This window comes from Sorex fumeus, unplaced genomic scaffold (assembly GCF_029834395.1).
Source record: "Sorex fumeus unplaced genomic scaffold, SorFum_2.1 ptg000177l, whole genome shotgun sequence".
Classification (NCBI taxonomy): domain Eukaryota; kingdom Metazoa; phylum Chordata; class Mammalia; order Eulipotyphla; family Soricidae; genus Sorex; species Sorex fumeus.
The window spans coordinates 620138-645214 of record NW_026606234.1 but is presented as its reverse complement, the minus strand read 5'-3'; the positions used below and the strand labels follow the sequence as shown (position 1 = coordinate 645214).

Sequence of the window (25077 nt, the reverse complement as noted above, 5' to 3'; positions counted from 1 at the left end):
CTGTTTTTGTGACTTTGCCAACCATTGATGATTACGGAATAGATCCATTGCTTTATTGTGATAGCGGAATGGGAGTATCTACATCCTTTCATTTCCTTTTTTTGTGTTAATGCTGCCAGTTTTACGCTTAGTTTTACTTTTATACATTTTTGTTTTTAAATTTTTGATTTACAAACTTATTCATCATTGAGTTTTAGACATACAGTATTGCAGCATCAGCCAAACCACCAGTGTCAACTTCCCCCCACCAAAACTACCATATCCACCTCCACACTCCAGCTATTTCAAGCACCTTTCTATGTTTGGTTGTTAGAGTTTGAGTCTCTTGATTTCAGTGTTCTTGACTCAGTGGTTTGGATATTGACTCTGTAATTCCTTAACTCCACTTTTGTACCTTAGTTCCCTGACCTGGCCTTCATTGCTTCTCATGTCTTCGTCTCCTTCCCCTCCACTCTTTCTTTCCTTCTCTGCCCTATACTCTGGGGCCATGGTTCATCTGGGCATCCCCCCTTAAAATACTACATTCCCTCATCTAGTTATTCTAAATGCCACACATCAGTGGTATCATTCTGTGTTTATTCTTCTTCTGGCTTACTTCACTTAATATGATGTCTTCCAGTTTCATCCTTGTTGCTACAAATTGTATGATTTCATCATTTCTTATAGCTGTGTAATATTCCATATATATATCACATCTTCATGATCTGACATTGGACGTCTACGTTGCTTCCAAATCTTAACTATTGTACTGACTGCTGCAATGAATAATGGTTCACATACTCCTTTTAAATGAATATTTTTATGTCCTGGAGATAGACAGCCAGAAGTGGATATCTGCATCAAATGGCAACTCAATTCTGAGTTTACCGTACTGTTTTTCCACAGGGGTTCAATCAGACAGCAGTCCCACCAGCAGTGATAAGAGTTCCTTTTTATCTACATCCCTGCCAACAGAGGTTGTTTCCAGTATTTTCAACTCGTGCCATCCCCAGGGGTGTAACATGATGTCTCACTGTCATCTTGATTTGGATTTCCCTAATAATAAGTGGTGATGAGCACTTTTTTTCATGTGCCTGTTGTCCATCTGTTGTTCTTCCTCAGAGAAGTTTCTGTTCATTTCCTCTCCCCATTTTTGGATGGGTTTTTAGATTTTTTGTTGTCTATCTTTGTGAGTGTACTCTATATATCCTGGATATCAACCTGGTATCTGATGTGTTTAATGCAAATATTTTCTTGCGCTCAGCTAAATCTTTTAGATTTAGCTCATGATTCTTTTGCCATGCAGAAACTTTTGAGTCCCATTTGTTTAGTTTTGGTTCTGTAGCCTTTGCCTTTGGTATCTTATTGCTGAATATTCCTTTGAAAACTAGGTCTTAGAGCTTTCTGCCTATATTTACCTAAATATACTTTATAGATTCAGGTCTGTTTTCCAAGTCTTTTACCACTTAGAGTTGATTTTTGTGCAAGGTGTGAGATATGGATCAAGGTTTAGTTTCTTGCATGTGGTTATCCAATTCTCCCAACATAATTTTTGAAGATTCTATCTTTATTTCATGTCATGCTTTCAGCTCCTTTTTCAAAAATTAGCTGATCGTATATATAAGGGTTTATCCTTAGATATTCTATTCTGACCTCCTGGTCTGAGAGTGTTTGTTCCAGTACAACGCTGTTTTGGTTATGGCTGCATGGTATAGATTCAAGTTAGGTAGTGATATACTTCCCAGTTTCTTGTTTTTCATTATGAGTTTGACTCTTTGGGGTCTTTTGTGATTCTGCACAAGCTTTATTTTTATTTTTATTTAGGAAAATATTTTTATATTTATTATTTTTAAATTTTAATGTAGAAAAGAGCCACAATTGTTGATATAATTAAAATTGATTAGAAAATAAAGGTTCAGTATTAAAATCAATAAATATATGTATGTATGTGGAAATTGATATTTCTGATTGCAAAGTTATTAGGTCATTGTGTAAGAACTTATTGCGCCGTTTGTTGCTAGTTGAGCCTGGTGTTATTTTTCTTTGTTCAGGTTAGTCAGCTTCTATGTTACTTTCCCATCTAATTTGGTATGTTTCTGCTAGAATTTCAAACAAAAAACACTGTCCCCCTGTTGTTCATCGATTCGCTCGAGCGGGCCCAGTAATGTCTCCATTTTGAGACTTGTTGCTACTGTGTTTGGCATATTGAATATGTCACAGGTAGCTTGCCAGGCTTTGCCGTGCGGGCGAGGTGCTCTCGGTAGCTTGCCCGGCTCTTGGAGAGAGGCAGAGGAATCGAACCTGGCTTGGCCGGGCTGTCTGCGCACAAGGCAAATGCCCTACTGCTGTGCTATTGCTCCAGCTAGAATTTCATATTGAGGAATTAGGAGGTTTTATGTGGCCAAGTACGCAGTCATTTGGTCCAGAGACTTCAGGATCTCTGGTCTGGGCCAATGGGTTGACCAGATGGTGGCTGTGGGAGGTGGGTGTGGCTTCTAGGGCTTCTAGAAGTGTGGGGGAGTTATGGGGAGGCTGCCCACCCCAATTCCAAAACCCACCAGATTTCTCAGCCTGGACACCAAAAACCTGAAATCAATTACAATATTCTTCGCAGAGAATACCCCTGAAATGTTGGAGTTGAGCCCCCACTGTGGCAGCAGTGGCGAGGTGTGGTTGCACTGCCAGAGTTTTGACTGAGGGGGTATTTGGCCCACCCATCTCCTATGGGTACCCCAGAGTTTTCAGATTCAAGGAATGCCCATGAAAACTTTCTAATTGACTGATTTAACTCTCCTTGAAGAGTGTTGTCTTAATTTGGTTAGGGGTTGCGTTGAATCTACAACAGTTTTGGGATGGAGCGATAACACAGTGGTAGGGTGTTTGCCTTGCGTGCTGCCGGCCCGGCCAGCCTGGCTGAGCTGGGTTTGATTCTTCCACCCCTTTTGGAGAGCCCATCAAGCTACCGAGAGTATCTCGCCCATGTGGCAAAGCCTGGCAAGCTACCCGTGACATATTCAATATGCCAAACACAGTAACAAGTCTCATGATGGAGACTTTACTGGGCCCCCTCGCAAATCGATGAACAATGGGAGGACAGTGCTACAGTGCTGTACAACAGTTTAGGTAAGATGGTCATTTTGATAATATTGATTTTTTTTAATCCACGAGTTTGGAATGTTTATCCATTTCCTAAGATCTTCAATTTCTTTCTTTAGTGTTTTGAAGTTTTTGTGGTGTAGGTCTCTCACCTATTTTGTTAAGTTGATTCCTAGACACTTGTTGCTTTTGGACTCTATTTTAAATAGAATAGAATCTTTGATTTGTTTACCCTCAGATTCTTTACTTGCATATAGGAATGCAAACCAATTTTTGTGCATCAACTTTGTAGTGGCAACTTTGCTGTATTGGTTTATTGTTTCTAGGAGGTTCCCCCCCCCCTTTTTTTAAGATCTTCAATGTATATTATCATGTCATCTGCAAATGGAGATAATTTGACTCTTTTCCAGTTTGGACCACTTTGGTTTCTTTTCCTTGCCTGATTGCTGTTGCTAGGATGTCTGACACAGTGTTGAATAAGCATGGGGATCGTCTACATATTATGTTCAGTGCTAATTCAGCAGGAACGCTTCAAGCTTTTTACCATTAAGAATAATATTTTCTGAAGTCATGCAATTTGTGTATAAATGGATCAACATGAAAATTATCATGTTAAGTGAAATGAATCAGAAGGAGAGGGAGAAACATAGAAAGATTGCACTCATATGTGGTATATAAAGTAATAGAAAGGGAGACTGACACCCAAGAATAGTAGAGATAAGTAGCAGGAGGTTTACTCCATGGCTTGGAAGCTGGCCTCAAATGCTGGGGGAAAAGGCAGCTCAGATAGAGAAGGGAACACCAAGTAAAGGGTATTTGGAGGCAGCTCAGATTGGGAGATATGAGCCAAATGTTGACTCTAGATCCAACGCAATAGTCACTCACTGCCTTAGTGCAAACTATAACACCCAAAAGGAAAGAACAAAAGGGAATGCCCTGCCTCAGAGGTGGGGTGGGGGTGGTGGGAGGGATACTGGGATAATTGGTGGTGGAGAATGGTCACTGGTAGAGGGATGGGTACTTGATCATTGTATGACTGAAACGCAAGCACTAAAGTTTGTAAGTCTAACTGTACCCCATGGTGATTCACTAATAAAAGATTAAAAAAAAGAATAATGTTTTCTATGGGCTTTTTGTAGATAACTGTTCCTATCTTGAGGAAGGTTTCACCCACCCCAATTTGATTGAGTGTTCTTTATTTAAATCATGAATGGGTGTTGGATCTTGTTGAAAGATTTCTCTGCATCAGTTGATAAGATAATATGATTTTTATCTTTCCTTTTACTGATGTGTTGTATTATGTTCATTGATTTGCCAGTGGTAGGGTGTTTGCCTTGCAAGCAGCCAACATGGCCGACTCGAGTTTGATTCCTCTGCCCCTCTCGGAGAGCCCGGCAAGCTACCGAGAGGATCTCGCCCGCACGGCAGAGCCTGGCAAGCTCCCCGTGATGTATTCGATATGCCAAACAAAGTCTCCAATGGAGACATTACTGGGCCCGCTCAAGCAAATCGATGAACAACCGGAGGACAGTGACAGTGACAGTGACAGAGCCATCCTTGCTTTCCTGGGTTGAAATCCAACTTGATCATGGTGTATGATTTTTTTTGATGTGTTGTAGGATTTGGTTTGCTAAGATTTTGCTGAAGATTTTTGCATCAATGTTCATCAAGGAGATTTTTTTTGGTGGTATCCTTGTCAGTTTTTTTTTTCAATGTAATTTTAGCTTCATAGAAGGTGTTAAAAAGGATATTAAATCCTTATGTCTTTGATATTTTGAAAAAGCTTAAGGATTAATGGCAATGTATCTTCTCTGAAAGTTTGATTAAACTCTCCTATAATCTCATCTGGGCCAGGACTTTTATTCTTTTATTTTTCCTTTTGGGTCACACCCAGCAATGCTCAGGGGTTACTCCTGGCTCTGTGCTCAGGAATTACTCCTGGTGGTGCTTGGGAGACCATATGGGATGCCGGGAATTGAATCTGGATTGGGCGTGTGTAAGGCAAATGCCCTACCCTCTGTACTATCGCTCTGGCCCCAGGACTTTTATTCTTGATGAATAAAAGATTTCTGAGCATTCTGTTTTAATTTCTTCCCTTTCATTTCCGATCCAATTTATTTCCTCATAGGTGTAGCCAGTGGTTTGTCTATCTTGTTTATTCTTTCAAAGAACAAATTCCTGGTTTCACTGATTCTTGTATTGCTTTTTTTTTGTTTCTATATGTTGATTTCTGCTCTGATTTTTATTATTTCTTTTCTTCTGCTAGTCTTTGGATTTGTTGTTAGTTCTCCAGACATTTAAGTTGCACATTTAGGTTGTTGATTTTATCTTTTTCTTCTTTCCTACATAGACCTGTATTGTCATGAGTTTCCCTCTGTGTTGTCATGAATTGCTCCTGGTGGTGCTTGGGGGACCATATGGGATGCTGGAACTCCAACCTGGGCCAGCTGCGTGCAAGACAAATGCCCTACTCACTGCACTATTGCTTCAGCCCCTCCCCAGTTTTCTTACACTTGAAAAAAATTTAATTTTAATCACTGTGAACTACAGACTTACAGAGTTGTTCATTAGTAAGCTACAGGCATACAATTTTTTGCCACCAACCCCTCCACCAGTGTCCACCTCCCTCCACCAGTGTCCCCATTTTCCTCCCACCATTCCAGCCTGCCTCTAGAGCAGTTGCTTTTCTCTTCCACCACAGTATTCCCTTCCCTAACTCATCCTCTCCACCCCCTGCCCCAGTGGCAAGTTTCCTACGAAACAGTGGTTCTCCAGCCCTTTGTTTCTGTTGCTTTTGGGGCTTCATTATTGCCTCGTGAAGATTCTTTATACCTCACTTCTGTAAGAAATCATTTATGTCTTTCTCTTCCTCTGTCTAACTTTCCTCAACATGATACTCTCCAGATTCATCCATGTCACAGCGAATTGGATGACTTTATCTTTTCTTACAGCTGAATAGTTTTCCATTGTGCATATATACCATGGTTTCTTTATCCGCTCCTCTGTTCTTGGGCATTTGGGTTGTTTCCATATTTTGGCTCTCGTGAATAGTACTGCAATGAGTATCGGAGTGCATATGTTGTTTTTGCGTTGTGCTTTTGGACCCTTGGGGTATATTCCAAGGAATGGGGTTTCTGGGTTGTATGGAAGCTCAGTTGCTAGTTTTTTAAGGAATGACCATATTAAGTGCCAAAAAAGTCGGATCAGTGGACATTCCCACCAACAATGAATGAGAGTCACTTTTCCCCTTACATCCTTTCATTGGTTGTTCTTTTTTGATGAATGCCAGTCTCTACAATATGAGGTAGTATTTTTCTGTTGTTTTGATTCGATATGCCAGACACAGTAACAACAAAGTCTCCAATGGAGATGTTACTGGGCCCGCTCGAGCAAATCGACGATCAACGGGAGGGCCTTTACCTTTTTACTTTGATTTGCATCTCCCTGATAGTGATATAGAACATTCTTTCATATGACTTTTTGGCAGAGAGAGGCGGGGGGAAGGAGGAAGGGAGAGAGAGAGTTTTTTCACACACACACACACACACACACACACACACACACACACATATATATATATAGTGATAGCACAACGATAGGGCATTTGCCTTGCACGCAGCCAGCCCAGTCGAGCCGGGTTTGATTCTTCCGCCCCTCTCGGACAGCCCAGCAAGCTGCCGAGAGTATCTTGCCCACATGGCAAAGCCTGGCAAGCTACCATGACGTATTCAATATGCCAAACACAGTAATAAGAAGTCTCCAAAAAAAAAAATGGAGACGTTACTGGGCCTGCTTGAGCAAATCGATGAACAACGGGAGGACAGTAGTCCAATATATATATTTATTACACATTACACATATACCCATGAGTCTGTCTCTGGATTTTCTATTCTATTCCATTGACTTGAGGATCTGTCCTTATTCCAGCACCACAGTTTTACTTACTTCTGCTTTGTAGTACAGTTTGCAGTTGGATAAAGTGATGCCTTCACTGTATCACTGTCATCCTGTTGTTCATCGATTTCTTCGAGCAGGCACCAGTAACGTCTCCATCATCCTAGCCCTGAAATTTTAGAAAGTGCCACGTTGGAGGCTCTTTCAGGGTCAGGGGACTGAGACCCATCATTGTTACTGGGTTTTGGCATATTGAATATACCATGGGAAGTTTTCCAGACTCTGCCATGCGGGCAGGATACTCTTGGTAGCCTGCCGGGTTCTCCAAGAATGAGAACTAGGTAATAAGAATTCGTGCGTCCACATTTGCGGCTGCGCGCTTCCAATAGCTGGGTTTTATAGTCTCTGGGTCTTGGCCATTGACGGGATAACAAGGCGCTGGGGGCAGTCAGTGGGTGTAATGCCTGCCTACTGGAAGATGGGGGATCTGGGTGGAGGAGGCCCAGTCCCGATCCGAGCAGGCTTGGAGATCTCAGCCCCAGGTCCCGCATGCCTGGGCTCCTCTGTCAGTTCCTTCATGCGTGAGGCTCATCCGAACGTGTGGAGAGTGGTCTTAAGCCTGGCTGTGACTGGTTCCAGCGATCTTCAGCTGCCGGGGCTCTGCTTGGGGCAGTGAGGGAAACTCAGCCCGCCCCCCTCCAAGGGGCTCCGGTGAGGACAGCCAGGCGCAAGGGCGGGAGACTCTGATGTAAGTGATGCCTTACATCTTCTTTTCCCCAAGGATTGTATTGGCTATTTGGGGGTTTATTTTTCCATAAGGATTTCAGGAATGTTTGAGCTATTTTTTTTTAGTGTCATGTTTATCCTTATAGGGACTGAATTGAATCTGTATAATGCTTTAGGGAGTACTGCTATTCTGATAATGTTAATCTTCCGAATCCACAAGCGTGGGATATATTTTCATTTCCTCATGTCTTCTATTATTTCTTTAAGAAGTCTTTTGTAGTGTTCTTAATCTAGGTCTTTCACTTCTTTAGTTAAGCTAATTTCTAGGTACTTGATTTTCTGAGGCACAGTTGTGAATGAGGTTGATTTTTAAAATTTCTCTCTTACTTCATTATTAGTGTATAGGAAATCCATGGACTTTTGGGTGTAACTTTTGTAGCCTGCCACTTTGCTGTACAAATCTATTGTTTATAGGAGCTTTTTTGGTAGTGACTTTAGGCATTTCTAAGTACAGTATAATCACTGTCACTGTAACTGTCCTCCCGTTGTTCATTAATTTGCTTGAGCGGGCCCAGTAACATTGTGAGACTTGTTATTGTGTTTGGCATATTGAATACATCACAGGTAGCTTGCCAGGCTTTGCTCTGTGTGCGAGTTACTCTCATTAGCTTGCCAGGCTCTCTGAGAGGGGCAGAGGAATCGAACTCAGGTCGGCTGGTTCAGCAGCATGCAATGCAAATGCCCTACTCACTGTGCTATTTCTCCAGCCCAAGTACAGTATAATATCATTCAAAATACTGAAAGCTTGACTTATTCCTTTTCTGTCTGGATGCCCTTGATATCCTTTTCTTGCCTAATTCTATGCAAGTACTTTAATACCTTATTGAATAGAGGTGATTAGGGTGGGCAAACTTGTCTTGTGCCTAATCTTTAGAGGGAAGGCTTTTACAATACCTCATTGAGTATAGTGTTTGCTGTCTGCTTATGGTAAATGGCTTTGACTGTGTTGAGGAAAGGACTGAGAGTCCTGGTTCTCCATCACATCCCATATTTATTATCTTCGTCAACAAAGGGAATTATTTACAGACATTTGCCTATCTTTGTCTTACTAGGGACCTCTCACATCTATGGGTTATATTTTTGTTAGGGGATCAAATTCCCACAATCTTCCTTGTCCTGTCAGTTTCCTGTGAATGTTTCTAGTTTTCTGTACCAATCAGAAGAATGACATGAATCTTACAACAGAACAATTGGGCTATGAGATATAAGCCCTGCTTTGAATATTGTAATGAAAACTATTTTCATGGAAGTCTAATTACTATGTGGACAAACTTCCTCTTTTTTCTTTATTATTATTATTATTTTTAAAATTTTTATTTTTTTAACTGAATCACAGTGAGATACACAGTTACAAAATTATTCATGATTTGGTTTCGGTCATACAATGTTCTAACACCCATTCCTTCACCAATGTACATTTCCTACCACCAATGTCCCCAATTTCCCTCCCACCCTCCCCCACCTCTATGGCAGGCACTCTCCTCTCCTCTCCTCTCCTCTCCTCTCCTCTCCTCTCCTCTCCTCTCCTCTCCTCTCCTCTCCTCTCCTCTCCTCTCCTCTCCTCTCCTCTCCTCTCCTCTCCCCTCCCCTCCCCTCCCCTCCCTTCCCCTCCCCTCCGCTCTCCTCTCCTCTCCTCCTCCGTCTACTTCTCCTCCTCCTCCTCCTCCTCCTCCTCCTCCTCTTCCTCCTCCTTCTTCTCTCTCTCTCTCTCTCTCTCTCCGCTTCTGGGCATTATGGTATGCAATACAGATACTGAAAGGTTGAAAGGTTATCATGTATATCCCTGTATATCGACTAGTTCAGCACCTCCATGATTGTGCAAGGAACGCCGAGAGAGAGAAAGCCACAAAAAGATGCCTGTCTTCAGAAACTCTCGAGTTCATTCACCAACGTGACTTGGTGCGAGCCTCAGGCAACCACTAGCTAACATCTGAGCTTGCAAAGCAGTGCAGAGAAGCGATCAAGGAAGACCTCAAAGAGAGAAGAGAAGCATTGCTGGTAGATGCGGCAGAAGATGGGAAAAGCATTCACAACGCCCGCCTGTCCTTCGCCAACTGCAAGACCATGGTGGCTGCCCTCCAACATCCTGATGGATCTATCACATCTTCCAGAGGGCAATGGAGAAGATTATCCATGACTTCTACTCGGATCTCTTCAATAGCCATGTCCACCTGCCCACATACCAAATTCCGCAGAATGGATATGTCGTTCCCAACATTCTCCCTTCCGAAATATGACACGCCATTTTGTCGGTAAAGAATTAAACAGTACCTGGCCCAGGCAAGGTCAGACCCAAACACCTGAAGAACCTGCCGTCAGTACTCATCAATACATTGGCTCGGCTCTTCACATGCTACCTGCCTGAATGCAAGGTTCCGTCCCAATGGAAAACCAGCAGGACTGTATTACTCTACAAGAAGGGAGACATTCACGACATTGGCAACTATCGCCCAGTCTGCTTGTTGTCCATCATCTACAAGCTGTTCACTCAAGTCATCCTGAATAGGATTGGCAGAAAACTAGATGCAGGACAACCATGCGAGCAAGCTGAGTTCTGAAAAGGATTCAGTATGATCGACCATATCCACACAGTAACCAAGCTCGTTGAGGTTTCTCAGGACTTCAAGTTGCCACTCTGTCTAATGTTCATTGATTTAAAGAAGGTCTTTGATTCTGTTGAGACCGAAATGGTCATCGAAGCCCTAGCCAAACAGGGCATTCAAACTCAATCCATCAGGATTCTCCATGAGTTGTATTACAGATTCACTACCAGGATCTCACCATTCTACAAGGAAGTAATCATTGACTTCAAGAGAGGGGTTCAGCAGGTCGATACCATTTCACCGAAACTCTTCAGTGCCACCCTTAAGAACATCATGCGATGACTGGAATGGGAAGGAATGGGAGTGAAAATAGACAGTCGGCAACTACACCACCTCTGCTTCGCTAATGACATCATTCTAATAACACCAAACATTAGCCAAGTGGCATAAATGCCAGCCGATTTTGACTGTAAGTGTGGAAAAGTTGGGCTGCAGCTGAATCTCATGAAGACAATGTTCATGAGAAACGAACTCATTTCTGACACTCCATTTGCTCTCAATGGAATGAGCATCTCTGAATGTAGCAGTTATGTGTACCTAGGTTGAGACCTCAACATGATGAACAAACTTGCACCTGATTTGCACAGGAGGAAGAGAGTGGCGTGGAATGCCTTCAAGAGTGTCAAAGAAATAGCTAGAGGATGAAGAACCTCTGGCTCCAGACACATCTCTTTGACTCCACTGTTTTTCCTGCATTAACATACACCTCAGAGACCTGGGCCCTATGAAAACAGGATGAAAATGCTATTTGGGTCTCTCAAAGAGGAATCAGAAGAACTATGCTTGGAGTATCACACTTCACGCAAGTGAAGAGAAGGAATGTGGAGTTCCGACCCCCATCAACTATTGAGAATCAGGGATGCTGTCTCGTTTGCCAAGGTGTCAAAAATAAGATGGACTGCACATATAATGATGGGTCTCATTCTCCTAAAGAGCCTTGAATATAATCTCAGGGCTAGGCTGAAGGAGACGTTACTGGGGCCTGCTCGAGGCAATTGACGAATAACAGGATGATCTGTGATCTGTGCACATATAATGTGATTTGGAGATGATCGCTGAACTAGAGCCATTACTGACTGGATTCCATGGGACATCAAAAGATTGTGTGGCCGCCCACCTACGAGATGGTCAGACTTCTTCGTCTAGACCCTGAACGAATGGTTTGAGGTTCTTTGTGTTCCTGGAGCAAGCAGATGCCATTGGGCTACACTAGCACGCAACAGAGACAAATGGAGACATTACTGGCACCCGCTGGAGCAAGTCAATGAGTAACGGGATGTCAAGTGATCATGTGATCGCTTTACCTACTTTCAACACTTAGTTCTTGTCTGGAGTGATCATTTCCAATTATTATTGTCTTACTTGTCCCTTCTCCTAACTGCCCTTCACCCCACACAAACTTGTGGTGAGCTTCCAACCATTGACTAGCCCTCCTGGCTCCTGTTTTCCCTGCCCTTCTATATTGGTCTCATACTATTTTTATATCCTACAATGACTGCAGTGATTTTTTATCTGTTCTTCTCCTTCTGACTCATTTAACTCAGGATGATACTGTGCATTAGCGTCCATTTATAAGCAAATTTCATCACTTTATTTTCCCTAACAGCAACATAGTATTCCATTGTGTAGATGCATCATAGTTTCTTTATCCAGTCATCTGTGAACAAACTTTTTCAGAGGCTATTGAAATGCAGATGTGGAATAAAGGTCTCTTATATTATCGATTACTATTTCTATCTTTTCTGTTTGGGATCCATACCCAGTGGTTCTAAGGGCTTATTCCCTGCTCTGTACTCAGGGATAATTCCTAGTGGTGCTCAAGGGACTATATCCAGTTCTAGGAAGAGAACCAGGAGGGTCACATGCAAGGCAGGTGCCCTACTCCTGTACTGTCTCTCTGGGCCTTTGTGTCTACTTTTATACTATAAAAAAGTCAAGAAATGTTTTATGTTGTCTTTAGTGGAGATGAAGCTAATAACATTTGCTTTGAGTTTGTGGTAAGTAGATTCATAACACATGTAAAATGTAGTGATAAATGTTTTTTCTTTGTGATATTTGGACCTTCTATATATGAAAAGAAAATAAAGTCTTCGTTTTGGTTTGTTTAATGTTTCTAGTATGCTTCTTTTTTATGTTTAGATCCAGTTAAAGAATATGGTTGTGCTCCATGGCCTATGGTTGAGAAGTTAATTAAAAAGTGTTTGAAGGAAAATCCCCAAGAAAGACCTACTTCTGCTCAGGTATTCTTTTTCTTCCTTTCTTTCTTTTTTTTAAAATCTATTTGATTGCACTTGTTGTGACATTAGGGTATCTCTGGTCAGGTTGTGATGCTCACTGACTTGCGTTGTGTGGTTCACACTCCACTGTGGTGCTGTGGTCTTGGCAGTGGAGCAGTTGTGTGGGCAGTGCTGTGCCTTAGATTCTCGGTTAGCAGATACTGGGGGACCACTGAGTCCTCAGCTGCAGAATCACTCCACTCTTGCCTGCAGACCCTGAGGTACTACTGAGCCATCCTCAGGTTCATGGGGATTCTTATAGTCAAAATTTACTGTTGTATAGAACAACATCCTAAAGCACACATGTGTCATTTTCAAGTATGCGAGCTTGAGCAGATGAATACATGCACACACTGGTTAAAAGGCAATGTCCTCACTCCTCCCTATGGCTCTTGTGTAAAAGAGCTTGCAGCCACCTTTGCTCAGCTGACACAACTCCTTCCTCTGAGACAGCCGCTTTCCTGATACCTGCAGTGCCATGGCTTTGTGCTTCATTATAGTTTTGGTTTTCCTGTGTTCATAATTCATATAAGTATTATATATAAATTGTATATGGGATGGGCATCTGTATGTTTCCAGTTCTTCATTATTATAAACAGTGTGTCTGTGATTCTGGTTGTACAAGTAATTGTGGCACAAATTATATGAGAATTTCTTTGTGAATGTACACAAGATGAATTGTGGGATTTTAAGATAAGAAAGAAATTTCATATGGCTTTCTGAAATTTCTCTTTAAATATTGCAATTTGTTTTTTTTTATTATTTTATAGTTTTGGGCATTGACTTGCACTTCCTTAAATACTGAAAAGGATGACATATGTCATTCTGTTTGTTGGTCCTACAATGTTTTCTAGGAAATAAGTATTATTTGCCCATTTTTCCTGTTATTTGTATACAAATGAAATCAGAAAAAGAGATGATTTATATATTATATATATTTATATATTATATATATACTAATTCTTTGTTGGCTGAATTTACCATAAATTTCATTTGCAATTTGTGATTTGCTTTTTAATTTCCTGTAGGGTACCTTATGGTAAATAAAATTATTAATTTTAATGCCAATAAATGTAGCAGTTCTCTTTTTACATTTGTTACTTTGAAAAAGACTTCTTAAAGTCCTTTTAAGATACACACACACAAATTTACCTATGGTTTCTTTAAAAAGTTTAAGTTTGGCTTTGGTGCTTAAATTCTTTTTCAGGAAATAGCACTTCATTTTATTTGGTTTTGGGGCCGTACCCAGCAATGCTCAGGGGTTACTCCTAGCTCTGCACTCAGAAATTACTCCTGGTGGTGCATGGGGGACCCTAGTGGGACTCTGGGGATTGAGCCTGGGTTAGCTGCATACAAGGCAAGCACCTTCCCCACTGTTTATCTCCAGCCCCAGGAAATAACATTTTAATCTGGATCAAGTTTTGCTTTCCCAACCAGATAGCATGTTTTATCTCATCTATGGAATATTTTCTTCCCTTCTCTCATCTTTCATCTTTCTTCCATCTTTCTCCCATCGTCTGTTTAAGTCATATTCACAAAGCCAGACTCAGTTCTCTTCCACTGGTTATAGTCTCTCTTCTTCCTCTGACTCCACTCTGTCAATTTGTAAAACTTGATATAGTCTCTGCTCATGTATTTTCTCCTCTAGGAATGGTTTAGCTATTCTTCAGCTTAATTTTTATATGATTTTTAAGATCACTTTGTCAGCTTTTCTGTTTGTTGTTGTTGTTGCTGTGCTTTGGACGGGTGCTACTGCTAAGCTTTCTAGTTTTGAATGTGGGTTTACTTCAGTCTTTCTAAATGTCTTGAAGTGAAGTTCTATAGCTCTGCCTGTAGGTCTTGAGTATTTTTTCTGTACTTACTTGCTGAAAATTGCTTTAAATTCTATTCCAAGCTTAGGGAATCACCCATGGGGTGGGCATCTGGTCTACCAAGCTTCTGGAGAGTTGGCTTATAATGCAGTATTGCTCAGGGTCCTTTGTTTTCCTTCCCTGCTCTTGTCTGAAAAGTCCAAGGTACTTTTTGATGTGGACAGTGGTATTGTCTCAGTGCCTTGTTTTCTCTGTGTGGGCAGCCCTCTGGGGTCCCTTACCTGATGATTCCCATCAGGCCCTTTACTGAACAGAAAGCTCCACTTAGCCAGACTCCTGATTCTAGCTTCTTTCTCATGGGCCATTTTTTTTTCAACACCACCCATTTTCTTCAAGGAGACAGATGCCTTCAGAGTAAACATGGTAATAGGGCACAGCAGACACCTCTGGATTCTGCCATTCAGTAAGCATTTGACCCAGTAACTCCTTACAATGTTAAGGAATATTTGATGTTTGAAAAGACTTTATTTTAAGATAAACAATTTCTGTAGATTTTATATTGGTTTTAAGCTGGAAGTTTTGTCTGAAAATTTATTTTACCATATCAGAAAACAACAATTGTTGTTTTAAATGGGAGCAAGATTTTAAAATATGTTTTAAAACAGATGAAGATCAGTGTCATCCCCTTCAGCTAAGAAAGGCCTTCTTCCTGTTGTCCCCTTGTCTGTCACACATGGTCTTGCACTGGGCGTTGGTTGGGCATATCTTCCAGCTGCTGCAGTTCTGTTAAGAGATGACATTTGAGGCTTTGTTTTCAAGTTACAAAATCTACTACACATGCATCTTTAATCATGAAAAGTTTATGTTATTTTTAAATGTAATTTTATCTGATCAAGAGTGTTTACACTCTTGATCTCCTGCTCCATTGGGCTGCAGTTCAGCCAGTTTGGGTTTTTCTTGGTGAAATTCTATATTAGCTATTTTGATGTGACCAATATGGACTCATGTAAACTTCATGTATGATTTTTATTTGCATACTTTTCAGGTCTTTGACGCCTTGAATTCAGCTGAGTTAATCTGTCTGATGAGACATGTAGTGATCCCTAAAAACCTTCTTGTTGAGTGCATGGTTGCTACAAACCACCGCAGCAAGGACCCCAGTGTTTGTCTGGGCTGTGGACATGGTGACAGAGGCAAGCTCTTGATTCTGGACTTAAGCAGAGAAGGACGCGCTTCTGAGGTAAATCCTGACACTCTCGATCAGAGATTCTGCAGAAAAAACACTTGTGGGACTTATTCCACAGCTGCCAAGGAAGAGTCTGTCAGGGCTTGCAGAAATGTCACACCCGCAGTTTCCACAAGAACAAGGGCCCTCCCACAGAAAGAAGTAGCCTGTTTTGTTTTAAGTCATAATGTTAGAGTTTCTGTCAGGAACCCTAGAAACAGCCCAGCAGAATCTGGTGTGAGTGACCAAGGAGAGAGAATCCTCTGGGAGAAAGCCAGAGGAGACTGTGCAGTGTGTTTCTAGGGGCACCTGGCACCCCCTGCGGTGGGAAGAGAGAGCACAGCTGTTGGTGCAGCCCGCAGGAGGACAGCCAAACTGTGTGCAGTGGAGTGGGTAGGCATAGGCCTGAGCAGGACTATAGATGGAAATACTGGCAAATGTAAAAAAAATGTATAGACTTCAAAGTAACTCCATATTTTGGTTGTTGCATTCTGAAATAAATGTTGTGTCTAGATGTTAGTATTTATTTCCCATTCCATCAAAGTCACTCGAGGACTGATAGTTTAACCTTAAGAATAACAGCGTTATTTTCAATTTTTAATTTAGTTTCAGATGCATTTTAGATTGGCAGAGTTGTCTATTAACTTACTGATGAAAATTAAAATCAGCTGGCACCATTTGCAACAACTAAACCAATACTGAAAAAATTACTGAGAGGCCACCTATATAAACAGATGTATTTGCAAAAGCAACTTGATTACACACACATACACAAAAATGGCAATACAACCCTTTATATCATTAATCTATCTCAATGCCAAAGGACTAATCTCTCTTATAAAAAGGTCATAGAGTAGCTGGATGGATCAGGGAAGAAAATGTATCCATCTGCTGCCTGCCTACAAGAAACACACTTAAACTTATAGGATAAATGCAGTTTCAGAGTTAAAATCCCAGATCAACAACCTAAACTAACATCCCTAAAATCTGGAGGAGGAACAGTAAATCAACCCAAAAATTAGTAGAAGGAGGGAAATAGTTAAAGAAAAGAGCAAAAGTCAACAAAAAAATAAAGTAATCCAAAGAACGAATGAAACTAACAGTTCATTCTTCAAAATAAATAAATAAATAAATAAATAAACAGAATAGATAGACAGATGAGGGGTGAAAAAGTGAAAGTGTTCAAATAAATCAGATCATAGATAAAAGGGAATAATTTACAATGGATCCTTCAGAAATTAAAAATATGAGATGGTACTATGAACAACTTTATGCTCTTAAGGTGGAAATCCTAGAAGTGGGTTGGTTCTTAGAGTCATGTAATCTCCCAAAGCAGAATAAGGAGAAAGTAGAAAGTCTAAAGAGGCCAATCACAAGTAAGGAAATTAAAACATTAATTAAAAAAATCTCCACAAGAACAAAAGTCCCAGTCTAGATGGGTTTACTAGTGAGTTCTATCAAACCTTCAGAGATTTACTGTCTTTACTCCTTAAGCTCTTCCAAAACATGGAAGACACAGAAGTCCTAACACTGTCTCTGAAGCTAACATTATTATAATACTCAAAATGGACAGAAACATTTCTAGAAGAGAAAATTTCAGACCAATCTCCCTGAATATTGATGCAAAAATTTTTTTCCATTTTTTATAATTTTATTTATTGAATCACCATGAGCGCAGTTACAAAGCTTTCGGATCTAAGTCTCGGTCATACAATGAAACACCCATACCTTCACCAGTGCCCATTCTCCACCCGCAACAACCCCAGTATACCCACATCCCACACTCTTCCCCCTACCTGTGGGGCAGATGATTTCCATATTACTCTCTCTCTACTTTGATCGCATTCAATATTTCAACACCAGACCCACCATTATTATTTGAGATTTTACCCCAACACTCAGATCTGCTGAAAAGACAACACTAGACAATTTGTTTTCTATTGCTGGTTATGAATAACATATGATGTCACGTGGCTGCAGTAGTGGCCATGCAGTTTTGAAATTCTGAAATTTTAACACTTAAATCTGGAGGGATTTCTGCCAAAACCTGCTGGGTCCAGGATTTGTTCCTGAGTCTCTGGGATCATGGCCATTAAGCAGCTTGATCAGGAGCCAGAAAGGCTGTTCATGGGCAGTGACTCAGGGTCTTGTTGGGACGAGGAGGAAAAGGCTGGCTTCAACCCCATCATGTGAGGCCTTGTGTGTCTCGTCACTGCGGGCCCAAACCTGACTGTCCAGTGGCCTCTGGAGGATGGTGGCCACCAAGCTGCCTAGGGGGAGCAGGCGGAGGGACAGCATCCTTTCCCCCCTTCTGAGTTGGCCCGGCGACAGTAATCTACTGCGGGGTCCAGACGCATTTCTGCCAAAAGCCGCTGGGTTCCAAGATTTGTTTCTGAGTCTCTTGGATCATGGCCCTTAAGCAGTTTGATCAGGAGCCAGAGAGGCCGTTTGTGGGTGATGACTTGGGGTCTTGGTGGGATGGGAAGGAGAGGACCGGCTCCAACCTTATCCCGTGAGGCCCAACATGTCTCATCACTGTGGGCCCAACCTGACTGTCCAGTGGCCTCTGGAGGATGGTGGCCACCGAGCCACCTAGGGGGAGTAGGTGGAGGGACAACACCCTTTCCCCCCTAGGGTGGCCCGGCGACAGTAACCTACTGCGGGGTCCAGACGCATTTCTTTGATGCAAAAATTCTTAACAAAATCTTATCTAACAGAATCCAAAAACATATAAAAAACATCATGTACCCTGATCAAGTGGGATTCATCCCAGGGATGCAAGGATGGTTTAAAGGGATGGCCCTCCCGTTGATCATCGATTTGCTCGAGCGGGCCCAGTAACGTCTCCATTGGAGACTTTGTTGTTACTGTGTCTGGCATATCAAATACTCTCGGTAGCTTGCTGGGCTCTCCGAAAGGGGCGGAGGAATCGAACTCGGGTTGGCCATATTGGCTGCGTGCAAGGCAGACGCCCTACCCGCTGTGCAATTAATATAATATATTGCATTAATAAAAGGAAATATGTTCATATCAATTGATGCAGAGAAAGCTTCTGACAATATCCATTATTCATGATAAAAACCTCAATAAGATAGGGGTGGGAGGAGCCTTCTTCAAGATAGTAATGGCCATTTGTAACAAACCCATAGTCAGTATCATTCTTAATGGTGAAAAACTGAAAGTATTCCCTCTGAGAGCAGGTACAAGGAAGGATGTCCACTTTCTCCACTTTTATTTAACATAGAAGACCTGGTTAATGCAATCAAACAAGAAAAGAAAATCAAAGGCATCTAAATTGGAAAAGAAGTCAAATTGTCGTTGTTTTCAGATGACATAATGATATACATAGAAGACCCTAAAGAGTCCACAAAAAAAGCTTCTAGAATCAATATACCAATACAACAAAGTGGCTGGCTACCAAGTCAATACACAAATATTGGTAGCATTCTTATATATAAAGAATGAATCAGAGGAGAAAGCTATCAAGGAGTTTATCCCCTTTAAAGTCCAGAAACATCAAATATCTAGGAATCAACAAAAGACATGGGAGATCTATACCATGATAACTTTAAATCACCATATTATGACACTATAGTGATCAAAAATGCATGGTACTGGCATAAAGATAGGCCTTCTGATCAGTGGGTAAGAAAATGGGGAGAGAAAACCAACAGACATTTCGCAGAGGAAGATAGGAAGATGGCCAAAAGTCACATGAGAAGTTCCTACCATCACTTTTCTTTGGGAAAATCCAGTTGACAGTAAGATATCATCTGACACCAGTGAGAAGGCCATATATCAAAAATAGCGGGACAATCTGTACAGATGGGTATGCAGTGAAAAAGGAACTCCCATCCCCTGCTGGTGGTAATGCTGTCTGGTTCAACTCTTGTGGAAAAAAGTATGGAGAATCCTTAGTAAACTTATAATTGAGCTGCTATATGATCCAGCAGTTCCACTTTTGGGCATCTATCCCAAGCATAGAGAAACATTTTTTTCTCTTAGGGGTCACACCCCGTGATGCACAGGGGTTACTCCTGGAACTACAGTTAGGAATTACTCCTGGCGGTGCTCGGGGGACCATATGGGATGCTGGAGATCGAGCCTGGATTGGCTTCATGCCAGGCAAACGCCCTACCTGCTACATACCATTGCTCCAGCCCCCAAGAAACAGTCTTTCAAAAGGACTTACGCACATCATTATTCATTTCTGTACTTAGTACAATAGCTAAGATATGGAATCCTCCTTGGTGCCCAGTGATAGATGAGTGGATTATGAAGGTGTGGCATATATTCACAGTGGCATACTATATAACTGCAAGAAATGATGAAATCATGCAATTTGCTAAAACCTGGTTGGAACGAGAAGATACCATATTGAATGAAGTAAGCCAGAAGTAGAAAGACAAACAGGATGACCTCACTTATCTGTGGTAACATTAAAACTAACTGGATGAAGAAATGTACTATAGTAAAGGGAGGATGCCCAGACCATAGAGAAAGAAATCAAGAGGTGAGGGAGGAAGACAATGAGAAAGGGAAGTCATGGGGCACAGGGGACAGGAAATTCAGTTATGCTGGTGATGTGGGAGACCAGTATAGTTATACATCTAAAGCACAGACTCAACAACACATAAAACATCAGATCTAAGCTGCAGCCACGAAACTTTGTAACAGGGTAGAAGGAGTGGATGGAGTATGGGGATCGTGGTGGAGGAAAGTTGACATGGTGGTGGGATTGATGTAAAAATAGTATATGTCTAAAACTCAAGTATCAGTAACTTGGTAAATCGTAGTTCTTTACTTAAAATAAAGAAATTTAAGATAAAAGCACCACTTTTAAATCAAAAGCAAGCAAGCGAAACAGATTTCAGTATATATAAGCGATATTTCATTTTGTTCAAATTCTGTCCCTGAAGCTGGAGTCACGTTCCTTGTGTGCTTTGTCTGAGGAAGTAACTGATAGCCAAATACTGTGTCTGGCCCTGGTACATCTTTCTTCTGAAAAGGAAATTTGGATTGTGTGTGGAACCCAGTCTGGCATGCTCCTGGCCATCAGTGACCAGGACAGGAAGAAGAGACACACTCTTCAACGGATGTCCGACTCTGTCACTTGCTTGTATTGCAGCTCCTTCTCCAAGCAAAGGTACAACAATCCCTTTGCCCCAGGGAGAAATGGCATACCTCTTATACGGGTAAATTGCAAGCAAATGCTACCTCCTCATCTCACGTCACTTACAGTGTATTTTAATTTTATGCATATGCTACTGGGAATTGGGAGTAGTTACAGCCATTGTGACTTCCTATGAATCGATGAAATGGAAGCAGTCAATCATTTAACAGGCTTTTACTTGAATTCATACCTGTGAATAGTCCGTTATGTGCCAGTCTAAAACATACCAATAAGCTCCCAAATCAGGAAACATGCAATACATGAATTATTAAGTTGCTAATAATGAGAGGGATTTTAACACTAACAGCCAATGGGTTCTTATTGCATAGGAATTTGTCTAGATGCATGAATTCCGGTGTGAACTGCGATATGTTGCTATGCTATTTGGGACAGAGTGATTTCCAGTAGCTATTAAGAAAGCACACCATAGTCTTCTCTGGTTGAGTTGCTAATGTGAAGTAGTAAGTAAAGTAAAGGCCCTCCCGTTGCTCGTCGATTTGCTCGAGCGGGCCCAGTAACGTCTCCATTGGAGACTTTGTTGTTACTGTGTCTGGCATATCGAGTACTCTCGGTAGCGTGCCGGGCTCTCCTAGAGGGGCGGAGGAATCGAACTCGGGTCGGCCATGTTGGCTGCGTGCAAGTAAAATAGGAAAATAGAAATCACAAGTTTCGAGCAGCTGAAATATAAATTTCACTGGCAGATGTGGAGTTGAAATTATTGGTATATTGTCATTTTTTAGATGATATTAAGTCCACAAGGAAGACTGAATTAAAAAAATTTGCGTTTGGGGCCATAGCAAGAGTCCAGTGGGAAAGGGATTTGTCTTGCACGTGGCTAACCTGGGTTCAGTCCCTAGTATCCCAAGAGGTCCCCCAATGCCAGGAGTAATTTCTGAGTGCAGACCAGGGGTAACCCCTGAGCATTGCCAGGGTAGGACCAAAAAGGCAAAAAAAAGTTGCATTAGAGGGGAGAGATTTGGCTAACTCTGCTGGAATTAACCGTGGAAAGTGTTTAAGTGCTTGATGATCTGACAGGAGAAATTTCCCTGGGTTTTGGATAGGCAGAGTGTTGATGTGGTCAGGCTATCTGATTTTGCTAGTTCTCGCCAGCTGAAGACTCCCATATAGACAAGGAAACAGCAGGCTCTCTTATCCCCTCCTCTCTCCTCTCTCCTCCCTCTTCCCTCCTCCCCTCTCCCCACCATTCGGCCATCCAAGTTATACTCAAGGGGTCCCTCCTAGGGAGGGAGCTCTTCCAGGGATTTTCAACCAACCAGACCAGATGGTTCAATGCTTGGGCCTGAAGATGCTGTGAAAATAGGGCCCAGATATTCCAGGGCCAACCTGGTGATATTTAGTGGGTCACTGGGTCATGCCCAGTGTTGCTCTGGGGACCTTGTGCCAGGTATCAAAATTAGGGTCCAAGGTCCAAGAAGTATGCTTTGACACCTGAGCATCTCCTTGGCCCTGGGAGTCTCCCTTTCTTGATGATAACACTGCAAAGTGGTGTCACCCAGGTCCTTGACAAAGGAATGACAAAGGAATTACAAAGACATTCCTGTTTGTAAAACTGAAAAGAGACTGGGAGATTCACCTCTCAAACGGCAGAGAGAAGGTTACCAATAATAAGTTTTATAAAGAAAATGGTGTAAGAAAGGGGAGTCAGGAAGAAAGCAGTTACTCAAGCTAGCGGGGAAATTAAAGTCATTTTTGTCAAATTATGCATTCTTTTTGTAAGTGCTTTTATATTTTTCCTTTAGAAAACAAAAGAATTTTCTTTTGGTGGGGACTGCTGATGGAAAGTTGGCCATTTTTGAAGACAAAATGGTTAAGGTAAGTGTTCAGTGCAACTTATACCAAAATTTTAAATTTTTTTATGTGTATTCATTGCTCTTACCTCTACATGATTGTAAGATTCCCCAAAGCAAGGATCATAAGCACTTCTTTTTAAAATTTGATGTCTTGTATATAATATATACTCTGCAAATACTGATTGCATCATTGAGATTTGATTTAACTAAGGTCAAAATGATCAGTGAGATCTGAGTTATAAAACTTGGAACATAAATTATTTGGTATGTAAGTGAAGTAGATAATTGAAGACAATTATGTTTTGGGGAAAAAAAGGAAACTAGTTTTAAATTTTAATCTGTTTGCCACAGATTCTTAATTTATCTTTGAATAACTAATTTGACTTACTGTTCTTCAGATTCTCATTTATTATTGAAGTGTTTTTCAGCTTTATTTTTTATTAAAAACATTAAAAAATTAGGCACCATAATTTACAATAAGTCAACTATAGGGTTTTATGCATACAATGTTCCAACACCCCAGAGCATTCCCCCACCTCAACCAACCGTACTGCCATGGCCCCATAATTCTAAGCTCAGTTTTATAGACCAATCCTAAGAGTCTTTTGCCTTGGGCTATTTGCTATTCCATTACTATATATTTTTTAATATCTCACATGTAAGAGAACTTGTGTACTTGTCCTCCTTCTCACTAACTTAAAACATGGCATTATAGTCTTCAGATCCATCACATTACATGGATGGATTACATGATTTCATCTTTTTATAAAGCTGAGTAGTATTCCGTTGTATATATATATGCCATAGTTTTTTTAATCTGTCGTTTGTTCTGGAAGACTAGATTTTGGCTATTGTGAATAATGTAATGAATATAGAAGTGCAAATATCATTTCCAAGTAGAGTTTTTTTGAAGTAGGAGTAGATACCAAAAAGTGGAATTTCTGGGTCATATGGAAGCTCAATTCTCAGTTCTTTTAGATGTGTTCATAGAGTTTTCCAAAATGTTTGAACCTGTTGACTTTGCCACCAGCAACAGATGAGGGTGCTTTTTGTGGCCACATCCATGTCAACTCCGATTGTTTTAATCTCTTTCGTAGGTATCTCATGTCTCAAGTCTCACAGAATTTATATCTCATTGTTTTAATTTTCATTTCTTTGATGATCAGAGATCCAGAGCATATTTTCTTTTTTAAAAAATTTTTATTAGTGAGACACCATGAGGTACAGTTGTAGACTTACAAATTTTTTGTGCTTGGGTTTCAATTATACAATGATCAAATACCCATCCCTCCACCAGTGCCCATTTCCCACCACCACGGGTCCCAGTATCCCTCCCACCCCCCATCCCCCATCCCACCCTGCCTCTGTGGCAGGGCATTCCCTTTTGTTCTCTCTCTCCTATTGGGTGTTGTAGTTTGCGAAAGAGGCAATGGGTGACAACCATGTTTGGTCTATAGTCTACTTTCACATGCTTCTCCCATCCTGGGAGGATCCTCCCAACACCCTTTATTTGGTGCAGAGCATATTTTCGTATATATTGGCCATTGGTCTGTTGTCTTGATGAGGTTTCTGTTCATCTTGTCCTATATTTTTATGAGGTATTTTTTCTTAAATTTTACAAATACTTTGTATACCTTTGACATTAACCCTTTGTCTTTTGAGTGATGGTCAAATGTTTTCTCCCAATATGTGGGGTATCTTTTTATTCTGGTCATTGTTCTGTTTGCAATACAGAAGATTCTTAATTTGATGCAGTCTCTATTTATTTTTATCTTTGTGTTTTTATTTTTTTGGCCAATTGCATTCAGTCTCTGAAGATACCTTTAGATTCAGTGTCATGATGAATTCTGCACAGGCTTTCCTCAATACAATTTTCTCTCTCTCTCTCTTTATTGTTTTGTTCTTAGGACAAATCCTGTGGTACTCAAGGGATACCCCAACCTCTGTGCTATAGATCACTCTTGGCTGGATTTGGGGATCATATGTGGTGCTGAGGGTCAAAACTAGGTCAGCTGTGTGTAAGGCAAAGGCACTACTCACCATACTATCACTTCAGCCCTCAATATAATTTATAAATTTAGGTCCAGTATTGAGCACTTTAATATACTTTGTGTTGGCTTTTGTGAATTGTGTCAGATAGGGTCTAAGTTAACTTTTTTTCACGTGTGACTGATCAGTTTTCCCAGCACCATTTGTTGAAGAAGATTTCCTTGCTCCAATCAGACTCTTTGCTCCTTTGTCAAGTTTAGTTATTCATGTACTGGAGGATCTGTCTTTGGACTCTCAATTCTATTACTTTGGTATGAGAGTCTTTTCTTATTCCAGTATCACACTGTCTTAATTATAACAGCTTTATAGTATAATTTAAAGTTGGGAAAAGGAAGCTTCTCTACTGTTAAAGTTCTTATTTCACCTATTATTCT

General features: G+C 41.1%; 1 protein-coding gene across 1 annotated transcript in view; it reads left to right on the top strand.

Moving 5' to 3' along the window:
• Positions 1–25077, top strand: part of LRRK2 (leucine rich repeat kinase 2) — a 157749-nt gene that overhangs the window by 121033 nt on the left and 11639 nt on the right. The window contains 4 exon segments of the mRNA XM_056107813.1: positions 12498–12598; positions 15491–15685; positions 20590–20816; positions 22604–22676. Of these exon segments, the coding sequence (XP_055963788.1) occupies positions 12498–12598; positions 15491–15685; positions 20590–20816; positions 22604–22676 (596 nt within the window).